The 25,080-nt window shown below is 42.5% G+C and overlaps 1 protein-coding gene across 2 annotated transcripts in view; it reads left to right on the top strand.

Annotated features, from left to right (window-relative positions):
- The first annotated feature begins 543 nt into the window (after positions 1–543).
- LOC109891240 (RNA-binding protein Musashi homolog 1) overlaps positions 544–25,080 on the top strand; it is a 42,631-nt gene continuing 18,094 nt past the window's right edge. The window contains exons 1-6 of one of the 2 annotated variants that reach the window (XM_031825380.1): positions 544–670; positions 1,147–1,187; positions 2,018–2,099; positions 2,235–2,319; positions 18,976–19,017; positions 19,466–19,558. In XM_031825380.1, the coding sequence (XP_031681240.1) occupies positions 609–670; positions 1,147–1,187; positions 2,018–2,099; positions 2,235–2,319; positions 18,976–19,017; positions 19,466–19,558 (405 nt within the window). In that variant the 5' untranslated portion in view covers positions 544–608. The remainder of the gene's footprint in view (positions 671–1,146; positions 1,188–2,017; positions 2,100–2,234; positions 2,320–18,975; positions 19,018–19,465; positions 19,559–25,080) is intronic. The other variant, XM_020483626.2, reaches the window with a different exon arrangement.

Genomic DNA, 25,080 nt, shown 5'->3' with positions numbered 1-25,080 from the left:
AATAAAATATCTGTGCCAGCAGTGTAAAAATAGTAAATCAACAGTATGGTTAGGGTTAACGTGATAGTGTAAAAATCATGTATCTGTGTCTGCAAGGCGTAGTGTAGTTGTCATGAATCCCTGGGGTGTACCCAATATTAAATCCAGAAAAGTGTCTTGACGCCACTCCATCCTCTCTGATGAATTAGAAGACGCCTTCCACATTTCACTACATCCCCCTACACTCAGATTTAGTCACAGAGTGTACTTTATACTTACTTAAAAGCTGGAGGCCTTATTTTACTAGGCATATACTGTGTACTAATAATTTATTCGCATAGAATAGACTTCCTCAAAACTTCCACTTTGCACATCATTATCCTTCCGCGGGGAAACGTTTCAAGAGAGCGCCAAACCAACAAGGCGGTGTGGTGAGGGGAGGGAATCGTGAGCACGGAAAAGCGAGAGAGAGGCGGAGCCTGCTTGTGTGTGTGTGTCAGCGTGCGTGTGCGGGCGCCACGCTCGCTCGTCCCTCCTCCTCTAGACAAACCACCCCCACACCCCTCCGCCACCCTGAGTCTGCTACTCACTGCCTTTCCTCACCTCATAGTCGAGAACAGAGGAACGGAATGGATACGGAAGGGAGCCAAAGCAGCCTGTCCTCGGTGGACAACTCCCCCCACGACCCTTGGTAAATCTCCGGCGCCGTCTCTCCAGCGTCTTGGCCTTGCTTGCTTCCCTATGTATGAGAGATAATAGTGGAGTTTGGTTTGTGTGGAGCCGACCGGAGCGCGGAGACAAAAGACAGGCAGGCATGCTTGTTCTGATGTGCTGTGCTCTCCAATGTGGTCCGCTCAACCGTGTATCAGTGCCGCTCAACCGGGCAGGACCCAATACCTATTCTCCTTTTTCTTTTGAGTGAGGAGATAACTATTGTAACAACTTTTTATTTCCATTTGGAGAGCACTTGATTACAGTATTTTCTCGTAAGCATTTTACTGGCCCGACTTGACCACTCGTGCCTTCACAACATGGCCGATTTTCCCCCTTTACTTTATTTTAGTTATTGTGTATATAAATCTATAAATTGCAGTATGGTTTTAGTGTCTGCGGTCTATTTTACGGTAATATGTTGTTCTTACTCTCGCCTTTATCTCTCCCATTCAGCAAAATGTTCATCGGGGGTCTCAGTTGGCAGACAACACAAGGTGAGCTGTCCCGCGAGCGACTTTTAAAGTCCCTGGATGCAAATAGAATGCTTTGATAGATTTAGGCTAGTGTTATTACCCGTTGTATATACTATGTGTAGAACAATTCTTAACGTTGTTGAGTGGGCTATGTGAAGCTCTCGGAAGTTTGTTAAACAAAACAGTTCATAGTTTATAGCCTATCCTGCCGAAATCAAAGCTTTCATTCAACGAGGATCAGTAGGCAGCGCAGGATTTGGACTGCAGACTGAAACAGCCGAGACGATATGGGATTAACATTGTACATTTGGACTAGTATTTTAATGTTTAAAAGTATTTTATGTTATTTGGGCCGTTGGTTACCATATGGAACACGGTTTTTTCTTTTGATATCTGATTGAAGCAGATACCTTTTGCAGCTTTGAGGGTGTTTTTGTTTGTGATATTGCGTTGTTTCGCTTATTACAGCATCATTGAGGCCATTCATTCAATAGAATACAGTGTTCTTCAAAAGCTCATTGTTTGTAAACTGTGTTGCCTATTGGTTGATTATAAAAGTATAGTCAAATCGGCTTATTTATATACCCTACGTTATATCAATTGTGAAGTAACTATGGTTGTATCAACATATTATAACATGGGCTATCAACCCAGACAGCCATGAGTTGAATAGTCTACCCTTATCCTACTTTCAATGAATGACGTTTCGACAGACAAACAACAACGTGGTCTTGCTCAGATGCGTAGTCTGTCGTCTTAAATACCCTATTATTGCCTACATTTAAATAATATTTCGTCTTTGGAACGCTGTTCGACCATCCTTTCATATATATATATTTTTTTTTTTACAGAGGGTTTGAATGAATACTTCTGTAAATTCGGCGAGGTGAAGGAGTGTATGGTGATGCGAGATCCAGTTACGAAGAGATCAAGGTAAGGAGGCGTGTGCACCTCACCGTCCTATCATAGGCGCGCGCTCATTGGTTTATTTTCTTTATCGCCTGGGTGATAGGTTGTGTTTTGTTGTGTCAGCCAGTTATAATTCAAAGGCATTGTTTTTTTCTTCAGGGGATTCGGGTTTGTCACATACATAGACCAAGCTGGTGTGGATAAAGTTTTGGCGCAAAACAGACATGAGCTGGATTCTAAAACAGTAAGTTTATGCTGGCATCCTTCTATTTATTTAATCTGATTTTAGAACAGTACATTTATTATTAGGCCTACATGCATCTATGTATTTTATATGGATGACATAATATATACCATACTGTTGTATACCATGTAATGAAAAGGTAGGCCCTGGTAGAAAAGTTTGGGAGATACTATGGGAGCCTCCTTCCTCCCCTTACAACCAAATGCTGGTTTAGGGCAGCCAACAAGAAAGGTTCTTTCTTGCTGTTCATCACCATGGTTACCTGGGGACTGAGACAGGGAGGAGGAGGCTTGAGCTCTCTCACACCAAAAAGAAAGTAGTGTTTTAGACAAAAAAAAATGTTAGGGCTGTGAAACATAAGTTGGGTTGTGACTCACGGTGAGTTCGTAAAACTCTTCAATTACGTTTAACCAAAATCAGAGAACTGTTTAGATTAAGTTAAGCCTACAAAAACTTGAAGCGGTCTATTGTTGTCAACTAGGTCTTGAGTTCAGTCCTTTTTATTCTTTTTTATTTCGTTAACTAGGCAAGTCAGTTAAGAACAAATTCTTATTTACAATGAAGGCCTACCCCGGCCAAACCCTAACCTGTACTACACTGGGCCAATATGTCAGCATTTCCCAAACTAGGGCCTGCTACCCCATGTGGGGTTACCTGATTTGAATATGGGGTTGCAGGAGAAACGCAGACCCCTAGTTCATAGAACCACATTTACTTCAGTAACCTCTGGTAACTGCTAGATTCCCATGTAATAAACAGCGGTTTCTGTTTCCTTCCAACAAATGTGTCTCTGTTTTTAATGGTTTAAGCTACAAAATATTATGACCCCATCACTGAAAGATAAGACTCTCAGAAACACGTACATGTCTTCTGTTTCACTCTACAATGTCCACAAGCCACCGCAGGACTCATTAGAGCAGAGTGGACAAGACCAGGAAATACATCAGACTGGGGGGAAATAACATCAATAATTATTATGTTCTTTTCATAGCCCCAATTAAGAAATGTAACATTGGCCGTTGATTACATCACCTTTTTACATGGTGGGGTCGCAATTTATTTTAAATATCAAAATGGGGTCGTTGGCCAAAACAGTTTGGGATCCCCTGGGCTATGTTGACTTCAGTGTTGTAGTACTCGAGACCGGTCTTGTCTTAGTCTTGTCTCGGTGTCCAATACATTTGTGCTCGGCCTTGACTCGGTTTCGGACAGTGAGGACTTGCAATTTCTTCCCGAGACCAGCGGAGTACAAAGCTCATCATTATCAGCTTTCATTCAGTCAGCGCATACTACTTTGCCAGGCCAAATATATACACTCCTTTCTTGAAACATTAATACTGTCAGTATTTGTATCTAGTATAGACATGTTTGCTCAGTGGCGGACCTATTGGACATTCAGTGTGTGGCAGGTTCATGATGCTGAAAGGACAGCAACGGTAATACCAGCGCACTCATATAGGAGAGTGTACTTTTTGTAAAACACAAAGGGCCAGTGGCATAGTGGAGGGTATACGCTGGTATACACCATATACCCACTTAAAAAAATGGACATTGCATAGACTCACTTCTTATTCCCCACTGATGCTTATCAAAGTAGTAGTGTAGGTATACTACTTTGATAAGTATAGTGTAGGTATATCAATGATGTAGTACAATAGATAAATCATGCACAAAGTAGCCTACACAATCACAAAGCACGTGAAATCTATTCACCTGCGTGCCGCACACAGCCTAGTTTTAGCAGAATATCATCTGCAGGCAACAAGAGCGTGTAGTGCTCAACTGGTTTTGGAATGGAGCAGCTCACAGAAGAATGACATCGGTAGGGTAGGAAAGACGTTTCAACTAGAGGTTGGCCGATTAATTAGGGCCGATTTCAAATTTTCATAACAATCGGAAATCGGTATTTTTGGTCGCCGATTTCCGACGATTAAATTTTTTTAAAATAACTTTTGTTATACCTCTTATTTAACTAGGCAAGTCAGTTAAGAACACATTCTGATTTTCAATGACGGCCTAGGAACTGTGGGTTAACGGCAGATTTTCACTTTGTCAGCTTAGGGGTTCCAATCTTGCAACCGCACAGTTAACTAGTCCAACGCTCTAAACATTGCACTCCACGAGTAGCCTGCCTGTTACGCGAATGCAGTAGAAGCCAAGGTAAGTTGCTAGCTAGCATTAAACTTATCTTATAAAAAAACAATCAATCATAATCACTAGTTATAACTACTAATCCAGTTTAGCAGGCAATATTAACCAGGTGAAATTGTGTCATTTCTCTTGCATTCATTGCACGCAGAGTCAGGGTATATGCAACAGTTTGGGCTGCCTGGCTCATTGCGAACTAATTTGCCAGGATTTTACGTAATTATGACATACATTGAAGGTTGTGCAATGTAACAAGAATATTTAGACTTAGGGATGCCACCCGTTAGATAAAATACCGAACGGTTCCGTATTTCACTGAAATAATAAACGTTTTGTTTTCGAAATGATAGTTTCCGGATTCAATCATATTAATGACCAAAGGCTCGTATTTCTGTGTGTTATTATGTTATAATTAAGTCTGATTTGATAGAACAGTCTGACTGAGCAGCAGCAGGCCCGTAATCATTCATTCAAACAGCACTTTCGTGCGTTTTGCCAGCAGCTCTTCGCAAGCACAGCGCTGTTTATGACTTCAAGCCTATCAGCCTAATGGCTGGTATAACCGATGTGAAATGGCTAGCTAGTTAGCTGGGTGTGCGCTAATACTGTTTCAAACGTCACTCGCTTTTAGATTTGGAGTAGTTATTCACCTTGCGCTGCAAGGGCCGCGGCTTTTGTGGATCGATGGGTAACGATGCTTCGAGTGTGGCTGTTGTCGATGTGTTCCTGGTCAGAGCCCAGGTAGGGGCGAGGAGGGGGACGGAAGCTATACTGTTACACTGGCAATAATATAGTGCCTATAAGAACATCCAATAGTCAAAGGTATATGAAATACAAATGATATAGAGAGAAATAGTCCTATAAATACTATATTAACTAAAACTTCTTACCTTGGAATATTGAAGTCTCATGTTAAAAGGAACCACCAACTTTCATATGTTCTCATGTTCTGAGCAAGGAACTTACACGTTAGCTTTTTTACATGGCACATATTACTTTCTTCTCCAACACTTTGTTTTTGCATTATTTAAACCAAATTGAACATGTTTCATAATTTATTTGTGGCAAATTGATTTTATTGATGTTTTATATTAAATTAAAATAAGTGTTAATTCAGTATTGTTGTAATTGTCATTATTACAACAAAAAAAAATAGTCAGATTAATCGGTATCGGCTTTTTTGGTCCTCCAATAATCGGTATCGGCGTTGAAAAATCATAGTCGGTCGACCTCTAGTTTCAACGTATGATATCTACCAGTAAATGCTCACTTAGGCAACAAAGGGTATGCAAACCAGGTATTGAAAAAGGTTGGTCCCGAAGTCTTGGTTAGTAGGCTATTTGTGATGCGCAATTCAGTCATCATGCCCTGTTTACACCAGGGGCGTAGGCATGGGTGGACACAGGCCCACCCACTGGGGAGCCTGTCCCACCCAATAAGATTGAGCAACAACAGAAAAAGAACACATTATTATTACAAAAATACTCCTCAATACCCCCCCACCCCCCAAAAAATATATATCTGTATGTTTCCCAGACGTCGAAAAGGGTCTCCCGATGTGGTTTAAGCAAGTAAAAATGTGATTTGTTGATTCCACTGTCACTTCAAAATGTTGCCCTAATACAGTTGAATGGCAGATGCCTTCTATCTAGCTTCTGATGGCCTAGCCAATGGCTGACTTAGCTAGCTAGATTTATCTCCCCAGACACTCCGGTCTTGGTCTTCAATCGCTCTGGCTTTAGGTGGTCTCGAACACAACACTGGTTTACTTGAATGGAAATGTCAGGTCTATTCATTCTAATTCTATGGAAATCACTGTAGTGTTTGAAGCCGACTGGTGATGCCACGCACAGTAACATAACCATTGACGAAGCTTGTGTCTAAACACTTTGTTGTTGATGGCCAACACAAAGATTGATTGCTGCTAATATCAACATTTGAATGACTTTACAAGGTGTGAGTATGTGTCTGTGTGACTTTGTGTTGCATACAGCTTTGTCAGCAATGGATGTGTGGGTGTTTCTCCATCCTCCACCCCTCGATACATACTCTCACATGTGCACACACTACTATTACCACAAACACACACTGCCTGGCCCTGGAGGGTGAAAGAGAGAGGGAGGATAGAAGGCAAGTGTGGTTACATGAAGCAGGTCTGTTGCCCTAGGTGAAATCATTCACATCCACAGGGGACATTATGGTGACTCGACAGCCTAGGGGGACTTTTGTCTTCATGATCAATGCAGCATGTACTGCTGCCACCCAAAGGAGAATAGCCACTATGTCATAAGGACGTACAGTTGACTTCGGAAGTTTACATACACCTTAGCCAAATACATTTCAACATAGTTTTTCACAATTCCTGACATTTAATCCTAGTAAAATTCCCTGTCTTGGGTCAGTCAGGATCACCTCTTTATTTTAAGTGTGTGAAATGTCAAATGTCAAAATAATAGAGAGAATGATTTATTTCAGCTTTTATTTTTTTCATCACATTCCCAGTGCGTCAGAAGTTTACATACACTCGATTAGTATTTGGTAGCATTGCCTTTAAATTGTTTAACTTGGGTCAAACGTTTCAGGTAGCCTTCCACAACCTTCCCACAATAAGTTGGGTGAATGTTGACCCATTCCACCTGACAGAGCTGATGTAACTGAGTCAGGTTTGTAGGCCTCCTTGCTCGCTAACGCTTTCACACATTTTCTATAGGATGAGGTCGAGGCTTTGTGATGGCCACACCAATACCTTGACTATGTTGTCCTTAAGCCATTTTCCACAACTTTGGAAGTATGCTTTGGGTCATTGTTCATTTGGAAGACCCATTTGCGACCAAGCTTTAACTTCCTGACTGATGCCTTGAGATGTTGCTTCAACATCGGCTTGCAAGCATCCCATTTTTTCCTCCAGATGGTCATTATGGCCAAACAGTTATATTTTTGTTTCATCAGACCAGAGGACATTTCTCCAAAAAGTACGATATTTGTCCCCATGTGCAGTTGTAAACCGTAGTCTGGCTTTTTTATGGCGGTTTTGGAGTAGTGGCTCCTTCCTTGCTGAGCAGCCTTTCAGGTTATGTTGATATAGGACTCGTTTTACTGTGGATATAGATACGTTTGTGCCTGTTTCCTCCAGCATCTTCACAGGGCCCTTTGCTGTTGTTCTGGGATTGATTTGCACTTTTCCCACCAAAGTACGTTCATCTCTAGGAGACAGAACGCGTCTCCTTCCTGAGCAGTATGACGGCTGTGTGGTCCCATGGTGTTTATACTTGCATACTATTGTTTGTACAGATGAACGTGGTACCTTCAGGGCGTTTGGAAATTGCTCCCAAGGATGAACCAGACTTGTGGAGGTCTACATTTTTTTCTGAGGTCTTGGCTGATTTCTTTTGATTTTCCCATGATGTCAAGCAAAGAGGCACTGAGTTTGAAGGTAGGCCTTGAAATACATCCACAGGTACACCTCCAATTGAGTCAAATGATGTCAATTAGCCTGTCAGAAGCTTCTAACGCCATGACATAATTTCCCAAGCTGTTTAACGGCACAGTCAACTTAGTGTATGTAAACTTCTGACCCACTGGAATTGTGATACAGTGAATTAATTATAAGTTAAATAATCTGTCCGGAAACAATTGTTGGAAAAATTACTTGTTTCATGCACAAAGTAGATGTCCTAACCGACTTACCAAAACTATAGTTTGTTAACAAGAAATTTGTGGAGTGGTTGAAAAATTAGCTTTAATGACTCCAACATAAGTGTTAACAATGAATCTATATATATAAACTTACTACAAGCACTTTCTAAATATACCATTAACCAGTGATGTAAACTTCAAATTTGTTTACATGTTTGTCATTTAGCAGATGTTCTTATCCAGAGCAACATACAGTAGTAGTGAGTACATGCTTTGTCATACTGCCCCCCACATGGAAATTGAACCCACAACGCTGTCGTTGCAAGCACCATGCTCTACCAACTGAGCCACACAGCAATAGGAAGTAGTTTTACAGGTCCTTAGTTACATAGCTTTGACTAAACTAAAACGTGTTTTTCAGTTACAATTCACCTCTTCAATATAGCTAACAGTTTATGATGTGATAATATGCCTATTATAATTTTTTTGCAAAGCAAATGCACTGGCTACAGGCTATAGATTCTACAGTAATTACAGTAAAATTAGTGGGTTTTGTGTATACAGTAAGCACATTGTCATAACATGGTAGATATACAGTATGTTTGTGAAGATGTTGAGTTGTATTCATATGACCACCACTCCAAATGAATCACCTGTTCAAGACAGATAAAAATACTATTAAGTTACTTATCCTATAAATAGATCACACCATTTATATCTTGTTGTTTACTTGATCGAGGTGGTAATGTTTTTTGTGTAACCCTGTTGGTATTTTATAGCCTGGTTGCCATCTCTGTTCAGCTATTACATTCCACTCCTTGTACATTTCTTTGGCATATGACACAAAGAGTCGACTGTTACAGAGACAGGTACCCAGACTAGGTATTTTACACTTCAGAAATGGTTTGGAATCAGGAGCAGATGTGTGGGTTGGGTGTCATGGCGATATCTTTGTGGATCCTAGTGACAGTAGGCCTTGTATTGTCAGAATTGTGTGTGTGTGTGTGCGTGCGTGTTTTTCTCAATCTGATCTTTGAATATCTGATGAGCTTGCTGACATTTGACGACCCCGGGCTCTACTGTGTTGATGTGTGTGTGTAAAAGTGTGATGGTCAATCATTGAGTTACCGTGTCTGGATGACGCAGCGAATAATGTTTGAGAATGAGAGGGGCGTCTGTGATGCTAATGCTTGGCCATAGGTAGGAGGAGGCCAAGCCTCTGAAATCACAGCAGGGTTTGGTTTGCAGCTCACCGTGTTATGTTTCGGTGTGCTGAAAATGTCTGGTGTGCTGATTTCACATACAGTACGTCAATGGATAAATTATGTCTCTGTGTAATTGGAAAAAAAGGTACTCAATTTTGGTCTTCCCGTCTTCCTAATTCTGTCTCTCTTTCAATTATATTAAATTACATTTGCTTTATTGTCATGACGTAACAATGTACATATTGCCAAAGCTTGCTTTGGATATTAACAATATGAGAATTGTAAATATAAGAATAAATAATAGGAATCAAAATTGTCAACGGGACAACAGTAACAACAATAACCAAGGGTCAAAATAACCATACATTCAACAATAACAATAAGCATACAGTAGAGGACATGTGCAGGTTGATTGGTCTGTCAGACACTGTCCCTCATCTTATGGCAGGCAGCAATGTAGTGCGCTGCCAACCCACAGCTCTCTGCGTCCTTCCCCAACAGGACGGGTAGCCTTCTCTCATCAGAGAGGTCTTTGAAACCTTGAATAAGGGTTTCAAATTTGGGGAAATGACACTAATTGTTTTATATTTTTGACATATTGTCAGGAAATGCAGCTATGTCTCAGGTTCTGCTGTTGTGCAGTGGTTGCACAGCCTTTCCTCTACAGGGAGCCAGGTTTTCCTGTGTCTACCCTTTTCAATGACAAGGCTGTGCTCACTGAACCTGTACTTTGTCAAGGTTTTTCTAAGGTTTTGATCAGTAGCCATGGTCAAATAGTTAGCCACTGTTACGGCTTTCTAGTTGTGATGAAGGAGAGTCGGACCAAACTGCAGCGTGTCGATTGCGATCCATATTTATTTAAACAACACGTAAACACGACTAAACACGAACACTACAAAACAATAAACGAAAACCGAAAACAGCCTATACTTGTGCAAACTAACGGAGAGTACACATAGGACAGATAGGACAATCACCCACGACAAACTCAAAGAATATGGCTGCCTAAATATGGTTCCCAATCAGAGACAACAATAAACACCTGCCTCTAATTGAGAACCACTCCAGACAGCCATAGACTTTGCTAGATAACCCACTACGCTACAATCCCAATACTAACACCAAAACCCCAAGACAAAACACACCCCAATACAAAAACCCCATGCCACACCCTGGCCTGACCAAATACATAAAGATAAACACAAAATACTTTGACCAGGGCGTGACAGCCACGGTGTACTGCTGATTTTGGTCCAGATAGCACTGCATTAGGCTTTGTGCTTGTGTTTCCCAGTAAGCAATGTAGTTTTGTTTTGACTGTGTTGTAATTTGGTTTATTCTGATTGATTGGATGTTCTGGTCCTGAGGCTTCAGTGTGTTAGTAGGTGTGTTAGTAGCCCCAGGACCAGCTGAATGAGGGGACTCTTTTCTTTGCTCAGCTCTTGGCATTGCAGAGCTTGGTAATGATATTAGAGGGGGTCACTGTATTTGAGATGTTTCCAAAACTGAATTGCTCTTTTTTGAGTTTGTATTATTAGTGGATATTGGCCTAATTCTGCCCTGCATGCATTGTTTGTAGTTTTCCTCTGGACAAGTAGGAGAATCTTACAGAACTCTGCATGCAGGGTTTCAATGGGGTGTTTGTCCCTTTTGATGAAATCTTGTTTTGCAAGTGGACACTACACCTCGCTGCCATAAAGTGCAATTGGTTCAATGACACATTCAATTAGTTTTAGCCAAATTTTAATAGGTATTTCAATTTGAATGTGTTTTTTAATGGCGTAGAATGCTCTGCGTGCTTTCTCTCTCAGTTCATTCACTGCCTCATTAGGGTGTCCAGTGAAGCTTATTTTTAAACCTAAGTAATTGTAGTGTGAGCAGTACTCTATATTTTGTACCAATTGAGAACTTTGGTCTAATTCCCTGAGATCTGGATCTTCTCTGGAAAATCATTATTTTGTCTTTTTGGGGTCTACTGCCAGGGCCCAAGTCTGGCAGTACTGCTCTAGCAGGTCCAGGCTCTGCTGTAGACCATGTGCTGTGGGTGACAGCAGGCCTAGGTCATCTGTGAAGAGTAGGGATTTAACCTCTGATTTGTGGAGACTAACACCAGGGGCTGAGGATTTTTCTAGAATAGGGGCCAATTTGTTGATGTAAATATTGAAGAGTGCAGGGCTCAGATTGCAACCCTGGCGAAGGCCCCGTCCCTGGTTAAAGAATTCTGTTCTTTTCTTGCCAATTTTAATGCTGCACGTATTGCCAGTAAACATTGATTTAATTATGTCATATGTTTTACCCCCTACACCACTTTCAATAACTTTGCAGAACAGTCCTGTATGCCAAATAGAATCAAACGCTTTTTGGAAGTAGATAAAGCAAGCGTATATTTTGGTATTATTTTCGTGAACATGTTTATCTATCAGGATGTGTAGGGTGTAAATATGATCAGTCGTGCGATGTTTTGGTATAAATCCAATTTGGCTTTTACTCAAGACATTGTGCTTATTAAGGAAGTTTAGAACTCTTATATTTATAATACTACAGAAAACCTTCCACAGGTTACTGTTCACACAAATGCCTCTGTAATTGTTAGGGCCAAATTGTCTCCGTTCTTAAAGATTGGGGTTATGAGTCCTTGATTCCAGATGTCAGGGAAATAACCTACACTCAGGATCAAATTAAACCGTTTTAATATAGCCAATTGACATTTTGCACTAGTGAGTTTGAGCATCTCATTTAGGATGCCATCAGGTCCACATGCTTTTTTATATTTGAGTGCCTGAAGTTTCTTATAGAGCTCCTGGTCAGTAATTGGGGAGTCCAATGGATTTTGATTGTCCTTTTTCTAAACCATTCAACTTCTCGTGAATTTGGCGTTGTTCTGCGTTTGTGTCAATTTGAACAGTGTTGTATAGTGTTTTAATATGGGTTGTCCATATGTCACCATTTTGTATCGCAATTTTTTTTTTTTTATCCAATTTTGCCAGAAGTTGTTTGTGTTTATGGACTCTTCAATTGGTGTCAGCTGCTTGCTGTTGTACTGTGCTTTTTTGGTTCTGGGTGTACGTTTATAGAGTTTTAAAATCTCACAGTAACAAAGGCATAATTCACCATTATTTGGGTCTCAGTGCTTTTGGTTGGTAGTGTTCTATGTTTTTTCCTCATAATTTTACAATCTACATCAAACATTTCTCTCTCTCGTGCTTTCTCTCTCTATGTATCTCTTCTACTTTCCTTGTGCACTTTTACCTCTCGAAAGCTCCCTCCCTCTCTCCCTCCAAACCGTTTTCCCTCTCTCCCTTGTGGATGGCTATTGTTTGACCAGCATGAGATGAGATGAGAAGGAGAGTGAAATTCCTTTCTGGAATTAGAAAGAATGTTCCACACTCTGAGTGTTTTTTTCCTATGCTAACCCCATGGAGGGTGAGAAAGAAACAGAGAGAGAAAGACCAAGGTGAATGAGAGGGGTTTGGCAGTAGGAATGGTGGGGGGGCAAGTTTAAGCACTTTGAAAAGCAGTGACAATACGCTTGACACTGTAAAATCAAAGAGCTGGGGACAAATAGAAGAGATGTGATGTATTTTTGCCAACTACGTGATTAGGAAAGTCTGTGTTGCTAATTGTACATTTCAGATAGAAAACATAGCACAGTCTAACCATATAATGGAAAGGGAAAGGTGGATACCTACACCTCACACACATGGTTATGGGCTTACAAAAAAGAAGCCACCTGTACCATGTCAGGTATAGAGTTGAAATGTATTCAATTTTGGGTTTGCATTCCACCCATGAGGCCAAAGAGGTCGCTTTTGGTCACTGACTGGAGGAAAGGGCTACATCATGCAGGGATGTCAAGGGTAGTTTTGCATGAACATTTGAGTTATTCACCCATATCTCAAGTTAGGCCTCGGCCCTCAGAAGCCAACATCTAGACGACTTTCGTGTTATTATTGACAATGACACTATTGACCAATTGAATAAGTTTTCTATGAGCGATGCATATGGTTGATGTTTTGACATAAAGACAGAGTTCTACTTGTTTGGCTGCTTCAGAGGACTTGGACACAGGGCAGTAGTGTGATGTAGTGCATAGGAAAGGTGACCCGTGTTGTTTCCTGTAGGACTATCCAGGGTCGTTTTTTATTAGTGCACCTAATGGGAAAATGTTTTGTACCGGAAAATGGAAATTCATCTTTCTTATTGGACTAGTCTGGGTAGTCCTGTCTAAGTCATATTTATTCCATTTGATGCCTAATGAACTAGACCCTGGTCCCATTTTGACTATGCAAAAAAAAAAAGTATATTACTAATAGACTTTAGCACATCAAATCGTCGTCACTAGTACAACGTAAGTTTGGATTGCATGGATTTCCAAAGCACATAGTCAAATTCCAAGCCCACACAATTTTTTGTTGATGTTCTAGCACAACACAGCTAAGTAAACCAATCAGTTTATTAGGTATGTTAATCCTACTGCGTTAAATATACCTCATGAAGAGTGTGAGAAAGAGAAATAACTTTGGTTACACTTTAATAACATATTTGAAGGTCTGGTTAAGGGTTTGTAAGTAAGCATTTCACAGTAAGGTCTATCTACACTTGTTGTATTCGGTGCATGTGACAAATAAAGTTTGATTTGATTTGGTCATAAACTGCCCATAAACGTTAGTATTACATGTAGTTAACCATTGCATTAGATTAATACACAATTATGTTGATTATAATTTAGGCAGATTACTGACCCGATTACTAACAGTGCTTTATGCATACATGTATTTACTGATTCTAATACATACATGAATGGACAGTCTACTGATGTTAGTAATTCTAGAGCAATTTAGTGATGACCGCTGCTCCCGAGTGACGCTGCAGTCTAAGGCACTGCATCGCAGTGCTAGAGGTGTCACTACAGACACCCTGGTTCGATTCCAGGCTGTTTCACAACCGGCCATGATTGCGAGTCCCATAAGGTGGCGCACAATTGGCCCAGTGTTGTCCGGGTTTGGCCGGTGTAGGCCGTCCTTGTAAATAAGAATTTGTTCTTAACTGACTTGCCAAGTTCAATTAAAAAAAAATAAAGTTAGCTATCAATGCTGAGCTGCCTCACCAAGAAAAGGCTATTAAATGTTTTTGTCACAAGGGTATAACTCATTACTGGACTCAGAGCAAGCAAAGAGATTTAGCATGATGACAAAATCTGCTACGCTTGCAAATCTGATCATTGGATTTGGCTGTGTGTCTGTTTACTGGTGGGTGATTTGTCTCCATATGGGGTGAGACCTAAAAATTCTAAATATGGGGTGAGAACTAGGTTAGCATTAACATTAGCTGTTTGCAATGTCGCAGGTCATGGCTCTGTGGAGATTAGCGCTCTGGTGGTGGCGGGCAGAGGAGACGAGAAGGGGATGGAGGAGAAGATGGAAAGGAAGAGAGAGACAGAGAGGCCCTGGTCTGTAATTAGTATGGATCTGAAAGGAACCTAATCGGATTGAAGGAAATAAAGTGTTTCTTCTGAAGTATAGCATCATCCCTGAATGTGTATCTTCCCTCCTGAAGGAATTGATCAAGTCACAGACACGCATGAAAACACACACATACACACACACACACTCACAAACACACATGAAAACACTCACACACACATTCACTCGCACATTAAAAAACACACACACACACACACACACACACACACACACACACACACACACACACACACACACACACACACACACACACACACACACACACACACACACACACACACACACACACACACACACACACACAGGTTGTCCTAGCTGGGTCTTAGGGGTAGGGGGACTTCATTAACTAATTACTCTGCCATTGTTCAGCTGTGCAGATTGACCCCGATAGCCCAGACCCAAATCCAATCGCTGTCCACAGTGGTACAATAGCCTAGCCACCTTCCAAACGTCTTGTTATGGCTGTTTCTAAACAGATTTTGTCTTGAAGTATGAGATGATAGGATAGCACATTTTTGTTAACTATTTGTGTGTGTTTTCCTCGCAAACATTTTGTGAATGAGAGTGTTAGAAAAAACGTGATTTGGTGGAGCATATTGTGTGGGTGTGCGTGTTTTAGGTGTTTAACCGCACAATGAGTGTGTGTGTGGGGGGGGGGTTCCCTGTTCCTCTGTGGGCCTGTGCCTCTGTGGGCCCATCTGTTTTTTCCTCCTTTTGTCCTGTTAATTAATCAAATCAGAAGGGCTGCCTTCTGGGCCAGGACTCCCTGCACACAAACGGTGGAGTTTTTGTTTTAAAATGAATGGCCACGCTTTCTCTTTCTCTCACATCTTTTCCTCTCTTCCTCGATCTAGGCCTATCTCCCTTTTCATCCTTTTCACCCTCCCCTTCACTCCATTTACATTTTTAGTTTAGCAGACACTCTTATCCAGAGCGACTTACAAGAGCAATTATAGTTAAGTGCCTTGCTCCAAGGGCACAGATTTTTCACCTAGTCGGCTCGGGGATTTGAACCTGCGACGTTTCGGTTTCTTGCCCAAAGCTCTTAAAGGGATACTTAAAGCAATACTTATGTTTATCTACATCCACAGAGTCTGATGAACTCGTGGATAACTTTTATGTCTCCGCGTGTAGTTTGAAGGAAGTTGCTAACTAGTGCTAACGCAATTCCTAACTAGCGTTAGCGCAATAACTGGAAGTCATACCCATAGACTTCCAATCATTGCGCCAATGCTAGTTAGCATTGGCGCGCCGAACTACGTCTAACTTCCTTCAAGACATAAAAATTGTATCCACGAGTTCATCTGTAGATAACAGGCCTCATTGCCAACATCCCAAAGTATCCCTTAACCACTAGGCTACCAATAGACTACCTGCCACCCTAGTTCTTACTGTTTATTCAGTTCATTCTTGCTTTCATTCTATCTCTTCCCCCATCCCGATCCGAAAAAGAAAAAAATACACGAGATAAAAATGTGAAAATAACAGCAGTGCTGTGAGAGTATAATGCGAATGTTGTAACACTGCAACTTTTTATGTTGTTCTCTGCCTTTGCGACATATGTTGGCAACTGGGTGCTAATGATGATTTGTAATGCCTTCACTTTGTTTGTTTGTTTCAGTTTTAAACATATAGGACAGGATAGGTTTGGCAGTTTGAGGTGACTATCGGATGTAGTCTAGTCCTAAAGGGATACCTCGGGAAGTTGGAAATTAATCTACTTCCCCAGAGTCAGATGAACTTGTGGATAACATTTTTATTTCTCTGCGTGCAGTTTGAAAGAAGTTGCCAACTAGCGCTAGTGCAATTGCTAACTAGCGTTAACCAATGACTGGAAGTCTGCTAGCGTTAGGTATCCCCTATTATGCTAGCAGATAACAATAGACTTCCAGTCATTCCTTCATACTGGACACAGAGACAATGAAATGGTATCCATAAGTTAATCTAACTCTGTGGAAGTAGATAAAGGGCCTCTTTGCCAAAGTCTCAGAGTATTAATTATTTGTTACTTTATTTCTTAATTTTTGGGGTATGTTTCCTAAAACTGCGTTGTTGGTTAAGGGCGTGTGAGTAAGCATTTCACTGTAAGGTGAAATTGTATTCGGCGCATGAGACAAATAAAATTTGATTTGATTTGTATTCCTTTAACATAAAGCACTCAACCAATACGCTCTGGCTTGATGGGATCCTTCTCTGCTCTCTAGTATCCACCCGGGATGTATGTCACAAAGCAAGAAGTTGGCCGGCTAACATTTATAAACTCAGTTATAACTTTGTTACTATTATTCTCTGCTTTATAACGTAGAATATGTTATTAAGTCAGTTATACCATTGCCATTTTAAGTTGTTATTCGCAATCAAGGACATGTTTCTGAATATTTATGGATGTTAGTTGGGAAATTGCTCCTGGTTTGTGGAATAGACTGATTTGGGCTAAACTAAAATAGTTTCCTATAGCGGCCATGTATTCCGAACATTCACTGTACTATCGATACCTATATATACCTGCTTTCTGCTTCATTCAAGGTGCTGTAGATCTGTACCCTGTCATGTCTTTATAATGTAATGATACTAAACAGCATGGCAAGATGTAGCCTATGTAGCTTATAGCACAACTCTAGTAGTCGATACTTTAGGTCCAATACTTAGTTAGGGGTGTCGGTCCTTTCCTCTTTTATGTGTTTTTCTATCTTTATGACAAACATGCTTTGTTTGACTGATTCATGAGCACTAGAGGGAACATGAACATGCTTGATAGGAATGTTTTGAAATAAAATGGCACTAAACTATTGGGATGATCAGCCTCTTGTTTGACCCCAAAAAGTATTGTTTGTATCATGGTGTGATCACTCTGCCACAAGGGCCAATTCAGTCAAGTGTCATTAGGCATATGTATCGAGCGACAAGTGTGAGATCATCAGTAGAATTCATGGTTTCTTCCAGGCATACAGGGTAAATGAGAAGCAGAATTTGAAAAGTTCCAGGTGCTCAACACTCGACAAGAGCTGTTGTGCCACACCTGCCAACGTAGCCATGCTATGTAGTCCCCTTCCGTCGTCAACAGTACCCTCTGACACTGATCGCAGCCGGAGATGACAGTCCTCCCCTCCTCTCCATCCTACACCATGGGGTGAGGAGGAGCCCTCTGTCATTAATGTGTCATTTAGCAGATGCTTTTATCCAGAGTGACTAAAAGTAGAGTGAGTACATACACTGAGTGTACAAAACATTAAGAACACCTTCCTAATATTGAGTTGCACCCCCTTTTGGACTCAGAACAGTCTCAATTCATCGGGCATGGACGCTACACAGTGTTGAAAGCGTTCCACAGCGATGCGGGCCCATGTTGACTCCCAATGCTTCCCACACTTGTGTAAAGTTGGCTGGATGTCCTTTGGATGGACGACCATTAATGATACACACAGGTAACTGTTGAGCGTGAGAAACCCAGCAGAGTTGCCGTTCTTGACACGCTCAAACCGTTGCACCTACTACCATACCCTGTTCAAAATCACTTTCCTAATGTTTTGTACAGTCATTGTAGATTTTAGTAGTATGTAACCCCAGCATGAATGGAACCCATAACCCTGCCATTCCTAGACCAATGCTCATACCAACAGAGCCTCACACGACCGCAGCCCCTGATTTGACTTGAAAACCTGAGCCTTTATGCAAATTCTCCACAGCATACAATGCTCTGATTTGCACAGAGGCTTTTTTCTCAGTTCAGACAGTGTTTTCCACAAGTACTCACTGTCAACATGAGTCTATTCATTGATATACTGTGTGAACTTAAAGTTTTTTTTGTTGCTATTGTAGAGTATTATACTGTGGTATGCTAACCCGGTCCCAGATCTGTTCTTGCTGTCTTGCCAACTAATATGGCGTGACCATAGGAGTTTGCCAGACAGAACAAGCAGATCTGGGACCAGGCTGGTGGTATGCAGTCTGCCACTACATTGGATAAAGTCATATAATTCCAGTGTATCACAGGTTGGGGATTGTCAAAGAAATGGAATGTAATACTTTTCAAATACCAGAAAAGCTTTGTATCATAAAGTTTGTATCATTCAAGTTTGTGATTCTTTGAGTCACAATTACCAGTATGGTCTCTAAATGTTTTTCTCCATCTGTTTCTAACACATCGTCTCTCCCTTGCTCTCTCTATCTCCCCCTCTTTCCAGATTGATCCCAAGGTAGCGTTTCCTCGTAGAGCCCAGCCCAAGGTGAGTTCTCATCCTTGACAGGGTTAACTCCTAGACGCCTAGGTGACGTCACAGCCGCCATGTACCATCAGGAGAGGCCTGCCTGGCGCACCAGATTATGTTCCTATATTCCGTTCACGTGATGAAGGGGCAGTAATCCTCCATCCTCCCTTACCCCCAACCTCATCCGACCTGTATATGACCCCAATACATAAGAAACGGGGTGGCTCTACCAGCCTAAAGACTCATGCACACATACACACACATACACACTCATACACACTCATACACACTGGGTCAAATGAATTGTGTTATTACTGTACTATGCTGTTCCGAGTGCCTGGCAACCACCGCCCTAGATCTTTTTTTTTACTGCTTAACAGATCTTAGAGCTTTATTATCTGAAACATCTACCTTTTCAATTTGCTGCGTGTTAATGATTGTGTATCCTCTTCCCCTGTGTTGTCAGCTGGTGACCAGGACAAAGAAGATATTTGTGGGAGGTCTCTCTGTGAACACAACCATCGAAGACGTCAAGCAGTACTTTGACCAGTTTGGAAAGGTAAATGTGACACACTGTCTTAAGATACGTTTGTTGACATGATCAGGGATCGGGAACTGGCGGGCCGCATGCAGACAGGCCACCATTTGAAAGCCCTCGGATTAAATGTCGATTTTTTGGGGGAACTCAACTTACTGTTGTGAGGCAGAATAGTAGAACAAGGTGCAATTTCGAAATGTGTTTGTCCATCAATGGGTTTTCTCTTGTTATGTCAGTCCCTGATAGTGACTCGTTTTTTTAGATTAGTCAGCTATCTAAACTTGTAGTAATCAGGGTCGAATTAGAGCCCGGCAGGCCCTCATTGATTTTGTTAGTCAGTGTCACTCAAATATCATATTAAAAATTGCAAACACTTCTTTCCACCCAATGGCAAAATGTTTAGAATGGCAGGAAATTAGCTGTACAACATTTTTTTGTTCCCCCACCCCATCAAAGTTGCCCATCCCTGTACTACATGTATATATTGAATCAGTAGTAGTTCTCCAGTTCCCCCCATCACTCTATATCTCGTGTTTTCTCAGTCTATTTGTCTCCCTGTTTCTCTCTTTTCTCTCTCTTTTTCTCTTATTCCACATTTGGGTTAGAGACAGGGTAAGCGTGGCTAATTTCAGAGAACAGTTGAAAGGGATCCCAAAAGAGGGAACACAACAACATTATGTTTGATATTTACTGTCAAAAGGCATTCTGATGGATATTAGCTCTTCTGTCTTCCATTTTTCTCCCGTTGTTGTTGTTTGAGTTGCTTCGGCTGTTAAATTTTTCTTCAAGCCAGTTAAGCCTATTTGAATGAGATGCAGTGAAAGGCAAACTCATGCTGGGATGACAGAGGAGTGGATAGAGAGAGAGAAAGAGGGAAGGGGGAGAAAGAGGGGCACCACCTGGAGAGAGGTTGGGGTACTCAGAAGGGAAGTGTTTTCAAGCTGCAGGAGAGAAGAGGAACACAGACATGTATGAGAAGAACCAACTCTCACTCAAATGTAAGAGAGGTTCCAAATAGGCTGAAAAACAAGTGTCATAAAGGGATGACAAGTGGAACAGATGGAAAGAAAGTTGACAAACAGTCTTGAATCAGTGGGAAGGAAGAGGTGGAGAGGTGTTAGGGAGAGAACGAGTGAAGAGTTGGAGAGGTGTTAGGGAGAGAACGAGTGAAGAGGTGGAGTGGTGTTAGGGAAAGAACGAGTGAAGAGGTGTTAGGGAGAGAACGAGTGAAGAGGTGGGAAGTGTTAGGGAGAGAACGAGTGAAGAGGTGGGAAGTGTTAGGGAGAGAACAAGTGAAGAGGTGGAGAGGTGTTAGGGAGAGAACAAGTGAAGAGGTGGGAAGTGTTAGGGAGAGAACGGGTGAAGAGGTGGGAAGTGTTAGGGAGAGAACAAGTGAAGAGGTGGAGAGGTGTTAGGGAGAGAACGAGTGAAGAGGTGGGAAGTGTTAGGGAGAGAACGAGTGAAGAGTTGGAGAGGTGTTGGGGAGAGAACAAGTGAAGAGGTGGAGAGGTATTAGGGAGAGAACGAGTGAAGAGGTGGGAAGTGTTAGGGAGAGAACGAGTGAAGAGGTGTTAGGGAGAGAACGAGTGGAGAGGTGTTGGGGAGAGAACAAGTGAATAGGTGGAGAGGTATTAGGGAGAGAACGAGTGAAGAGTTGGAGAGGTGTTAGGGAGAGAACGAGTGAAGAGTTGGAGAGGTGTTAGGGAGAGAACAGGTGGAGAGGTGTTAGGGAGAGAACGAGTGAAGAGGTGGGAAGTGTTAGGGAGAGAACGAGTGAAGAGGTGGGAAGTGTTAGGGAGAGAACAAGTGAAGAGGTGGAGAGGTGTTAGGGAGAGAACGAGTGAAGAGGTGGGAAGTGTTAGGGAGAGAACGAGTGAAGAGTTGGAGAGGTGTTAGGGAGAGAACGAGTGAAGAGTTGGAGAGGTGTTAGGGAGAGAACAAGTGAAGAGGTGGAGAGGTGTTAGGGAGAGAACGAGTGGAGAGGTGGAGAGGTGTTAGGGAGAGAACGAGTGGAGAGGTGTTGGGGAGAGAACAAGTGAAGAGGTGGAGAGGTATTAGGGAGAAAATGAGTGAAGAGGTGGGAAGTGTTAGGGAGAGAACGAGTGTAGAGTTGGAGAGGTGTTAGGGAGAGAACGAGTGAAGAGGTGGAGAGGTGTTAGGGAGAGAACGAGTGGAGAGGTGTTGGGGAGAGAACAAGTGAAGAGGTGGAGAGGTATTAGGGAGAGAACGAGTGAAGAGGTGGGAAGTGTTAGGGAGAGAACGAGTGAAGAGGTGGGAGGTGTTAGGGAGAGAACGAGTGAAGAGGTGGGAGGTGTTAGGGGGAGAACGAGTGAAGAGGTGTTAGGGGGAGAACGAGTGAAGAGGTTTGAGTGAGTGAGAGGTGTAGTTAGTGAGGGAGGACAGTGGGGAGGAGGAGGAGAAGGGTCTCTAATTCTGAACTAATCTAATGCAACAGCTGCTCTTGCCACGAGACCCCCCCCCACACATAAAAAAACACACACACACTATCATAAACACACTCTTACACACTCTTACCCCTTGCACCTGTCTCAGTCTGTTGTCTTGGTGACCTGCTTTAGCCAATGTCCCTTGGTAATTTAGCAGTATGTCTGTGTGTGAGGCTTATGTCTCACACTCACCGACTTAAAAGAGTGTGTCCTGACTGTATTGAGCAGCAGTGGACAGAAAACCTTCTAGAAAGACAGAATCACCATCCCCTCAGAAGGGGCTTAATGATGTCACTTTGAGGCGGGAGAGAGAGGAATAAACTAAAGGATGGAAGAGACTGAGAGAAAGGGGGTAGAGGAAAAGGAGTTCTGGTGGAGGATCCTGTCAAGTATCTCTACATAGCGGATGCTTGGGCCAAATAAAATCTTTGCAGATTTCCACATTGCGTTTCCAGCATTTGATTTGTACAGCAGCGTGTTTTGGAGGGAGTTTGTCACTTGATTTAAGAATGGACAGTCTCGTCAAATCATCTGGCACACTCAACAGAACTGTTAATTTCTTACCATTGTGGTCTGTGCACTTTCAAATTAGGTCAATGTCAGTCTAGTGCAAAACATAAGCCCTTTTTTCTTTGATGTGATTGACCAACCGGATGTAACTGTACGCGGGTTGCTCAACCGAGCCGATCCCAGCGCTCACGGGCGACCATGTTTATCTGGGAAGCAGGTCAGAATCCCACAGAGACGCGTCTCATTTTACGCCCCTGCCTTGCCTGGCCAGAAGTCCGCTGTGTTCCCCGGCACTCTGTCCTGGTGTTCCCACTATCCCATTCCCAGACCTGTCCTCGCAAACAGTACTGGGAAACCATTGGATAGCACTCTACCTCAAAGTACAGTGCAATAATTCCACAGCACCAGCTTCACTTTGAAGAGTCAGCAAACTATAGGCCTAATTTCGTCCTTCAAAATGGACGAGAGATATGGGGGAGGGGAGGTGTGGAGATAGAGGGAGGGGAGAGATAGAGGGAGGGGAGAGATAGAGGGGAGGTGTGGAGATAGAGGGAGGGGAGAGATAGAGGGGAGGTGGGGAGAGATAGAGGGAGGGGAGAGATAGAGGGGAGGTGGGGAGAGATAGAGGGAGGGGAGAGATAGAGGGAGGGGAGAGATAGAGGGAGGGGAGAGATAGAGGTAGGGGAGAGATAGAGGGAGGGGAGAGATAGAGGGGGGGACAGGACAGACGGATAAGTTGGGCTCCAGTCAGCCATGTGAGTTTGCAATTAGAGGGCTTCACTGGACACTTTGTCTGCTGGCTTGTTTGGAGAAGTGGGTGGAGAGAGGGATGGAGAGAGAGGGAAGGAAAGAGAGCTAGGGAAGAGTGAAACAGAAAGGAATGAGTAAGGTGGTTGAGGTGAGAATGTGACCGAAAATGTCCTCAGAACGTTCCTGAAAAGTTCCTTGTCAATGTAACCCAATGAGAATGTTATGTGCCATGCTGTAAGGGCATGCTCTCTCTACTGGGCAGTGAGTGTGAACTGTGCTGAGGTAAATACTAGACACTATAGTTCAGCCAGATAGTATTAAACTGCTCTGGACACAGTGGACAACAGGTTGTTTACCTTTGACTTCGGCCTGGAGGCTAACTTTCCTCTCAGACACAAAGATAGCTTGTTGCATATCCTAGTGACTCTGTAACAGTTGGCCTAACACTTTTGTTATTGATACTGACGGCAATAAAGCTTACCCACAGCTATACGCTTCAAGATGTTAGCTAGCTAGTAAATTTGTATAATTCACCATTAGCCATCCTCACAGCTCGATAATAGGGCTGAAGGTGACTGATTTGTGTTCACACCCACACGCGTTAGCCTAATGCTAACGGGCCTGAAAGAACATGTAACACACCGCTTATGATAACATGTCTCTGGTGCTGCAGCTGTCCACTTGCTGTCCCTGTCCCAACTTTGCTCTGTCATTGGGTTTAAAGGACCGTAAGGGTGAAGGGAGAGGAGGGAGATAAAACTGAATGAAGGACAGAGGGCAGACTGGGGTGTGTGTGTGTGTGTGTGTGTGTGTGTGTGTGTGTGTGTGTGTGTGTGTGTGTGTGTGTGTGTGTGTGTGTGTGTGTGTGTGTGTGTGTGTGTGGAAGAGAGAGAGAGACTCACTTGGACTAACGGGTCTCCAACCCTGACCTTTTCCATATTTCATGGTCACACGCAGGGACACACACCCAGATACATACACTCACACACAAAATCGTTCTCCCACGTCCTCTCTCACAGTCAGAGAGACAGATGCACACACGCACAGCTTGTATGAGCTTTCTTGTCAGATTGAAATAAACTAAATATATTTTTTATATGCACTGCTTTCATTAAGACACTATCAGATGATCTCAAAGGTTAGAAATCAAAGTCTAGAGCTTTCCTCCACTCACATTTCACCCTGTGTTAAGTTTCATTACACTTCACTGATAGGTAATGAAAATAGCAATGCAGTCATGCTGTGTGTGCGTGTGTTAGCATTGGTACAACTGACGATGTCTCTCACTGGCAAAACATGGAGTAGTTTCACAGTTTCTCTATTAGAGGAGAGTTTGTGCTAACTTTCTTAGGAGAGCGAAGAGGGCAGGGAGGGAGGAGGTCAGCATGAATAGGGCTGCAGGGAGTGGGATAGAAAAAAAGAAAAGCGGAGGGAGAGGAAGAATTAAATGGGTGCGTGTTGACAAAGCCCCACTTCTCTTTGTTCTCTCTCTCTCACTTTTTCTCTCCCTGTCTCTCCCTCAGTCTGTCTTTCTGTCCATCCAACCCTCTCTCTCTCCCCCAACTCTCTTCTCCTTTTCACTCTCGACCCACTCTTTCATATGCACCAACCCTCCTCCCATCTTTATTCTGTCCTGAACTATCTCTCGCTTCCTCTCTTCTCTTCAAGTCCACGAAAATTTCATTTTCTCTCCTTCTAGTAAGCCCTTTTTCAACTGTGTCCCCCTCTCTACATTCCCCCACCCCTCTCTCTCCCTCTCTGTAGTTCTATTCATAGTGAGAGTAGTGAGAGGAGGGTGAGTTCTCCTAATTTAAATTCTTTACAGGGTCTCCATGG

Source organism: Oncorhynchus kisutch, linkage group LG5 (assembly GCF_002021735.2).
Source record: "Oncorhynchus kisutch isolate 150728-3 linkage group LG5, Okis_V2, whole genome shotgun sequence".
Lineage (NCBI taxonomy): Eukaryota > Metazoa > Chordata > Actinopteri > Salmoniformes > Salmonidae > Oncorhynchus > Oncorhynchus kisutch.
Note: the sequence above shows the minus strand (reverse complement) of the source record. Positions and strands in the feature narration are given on the sequence as shown.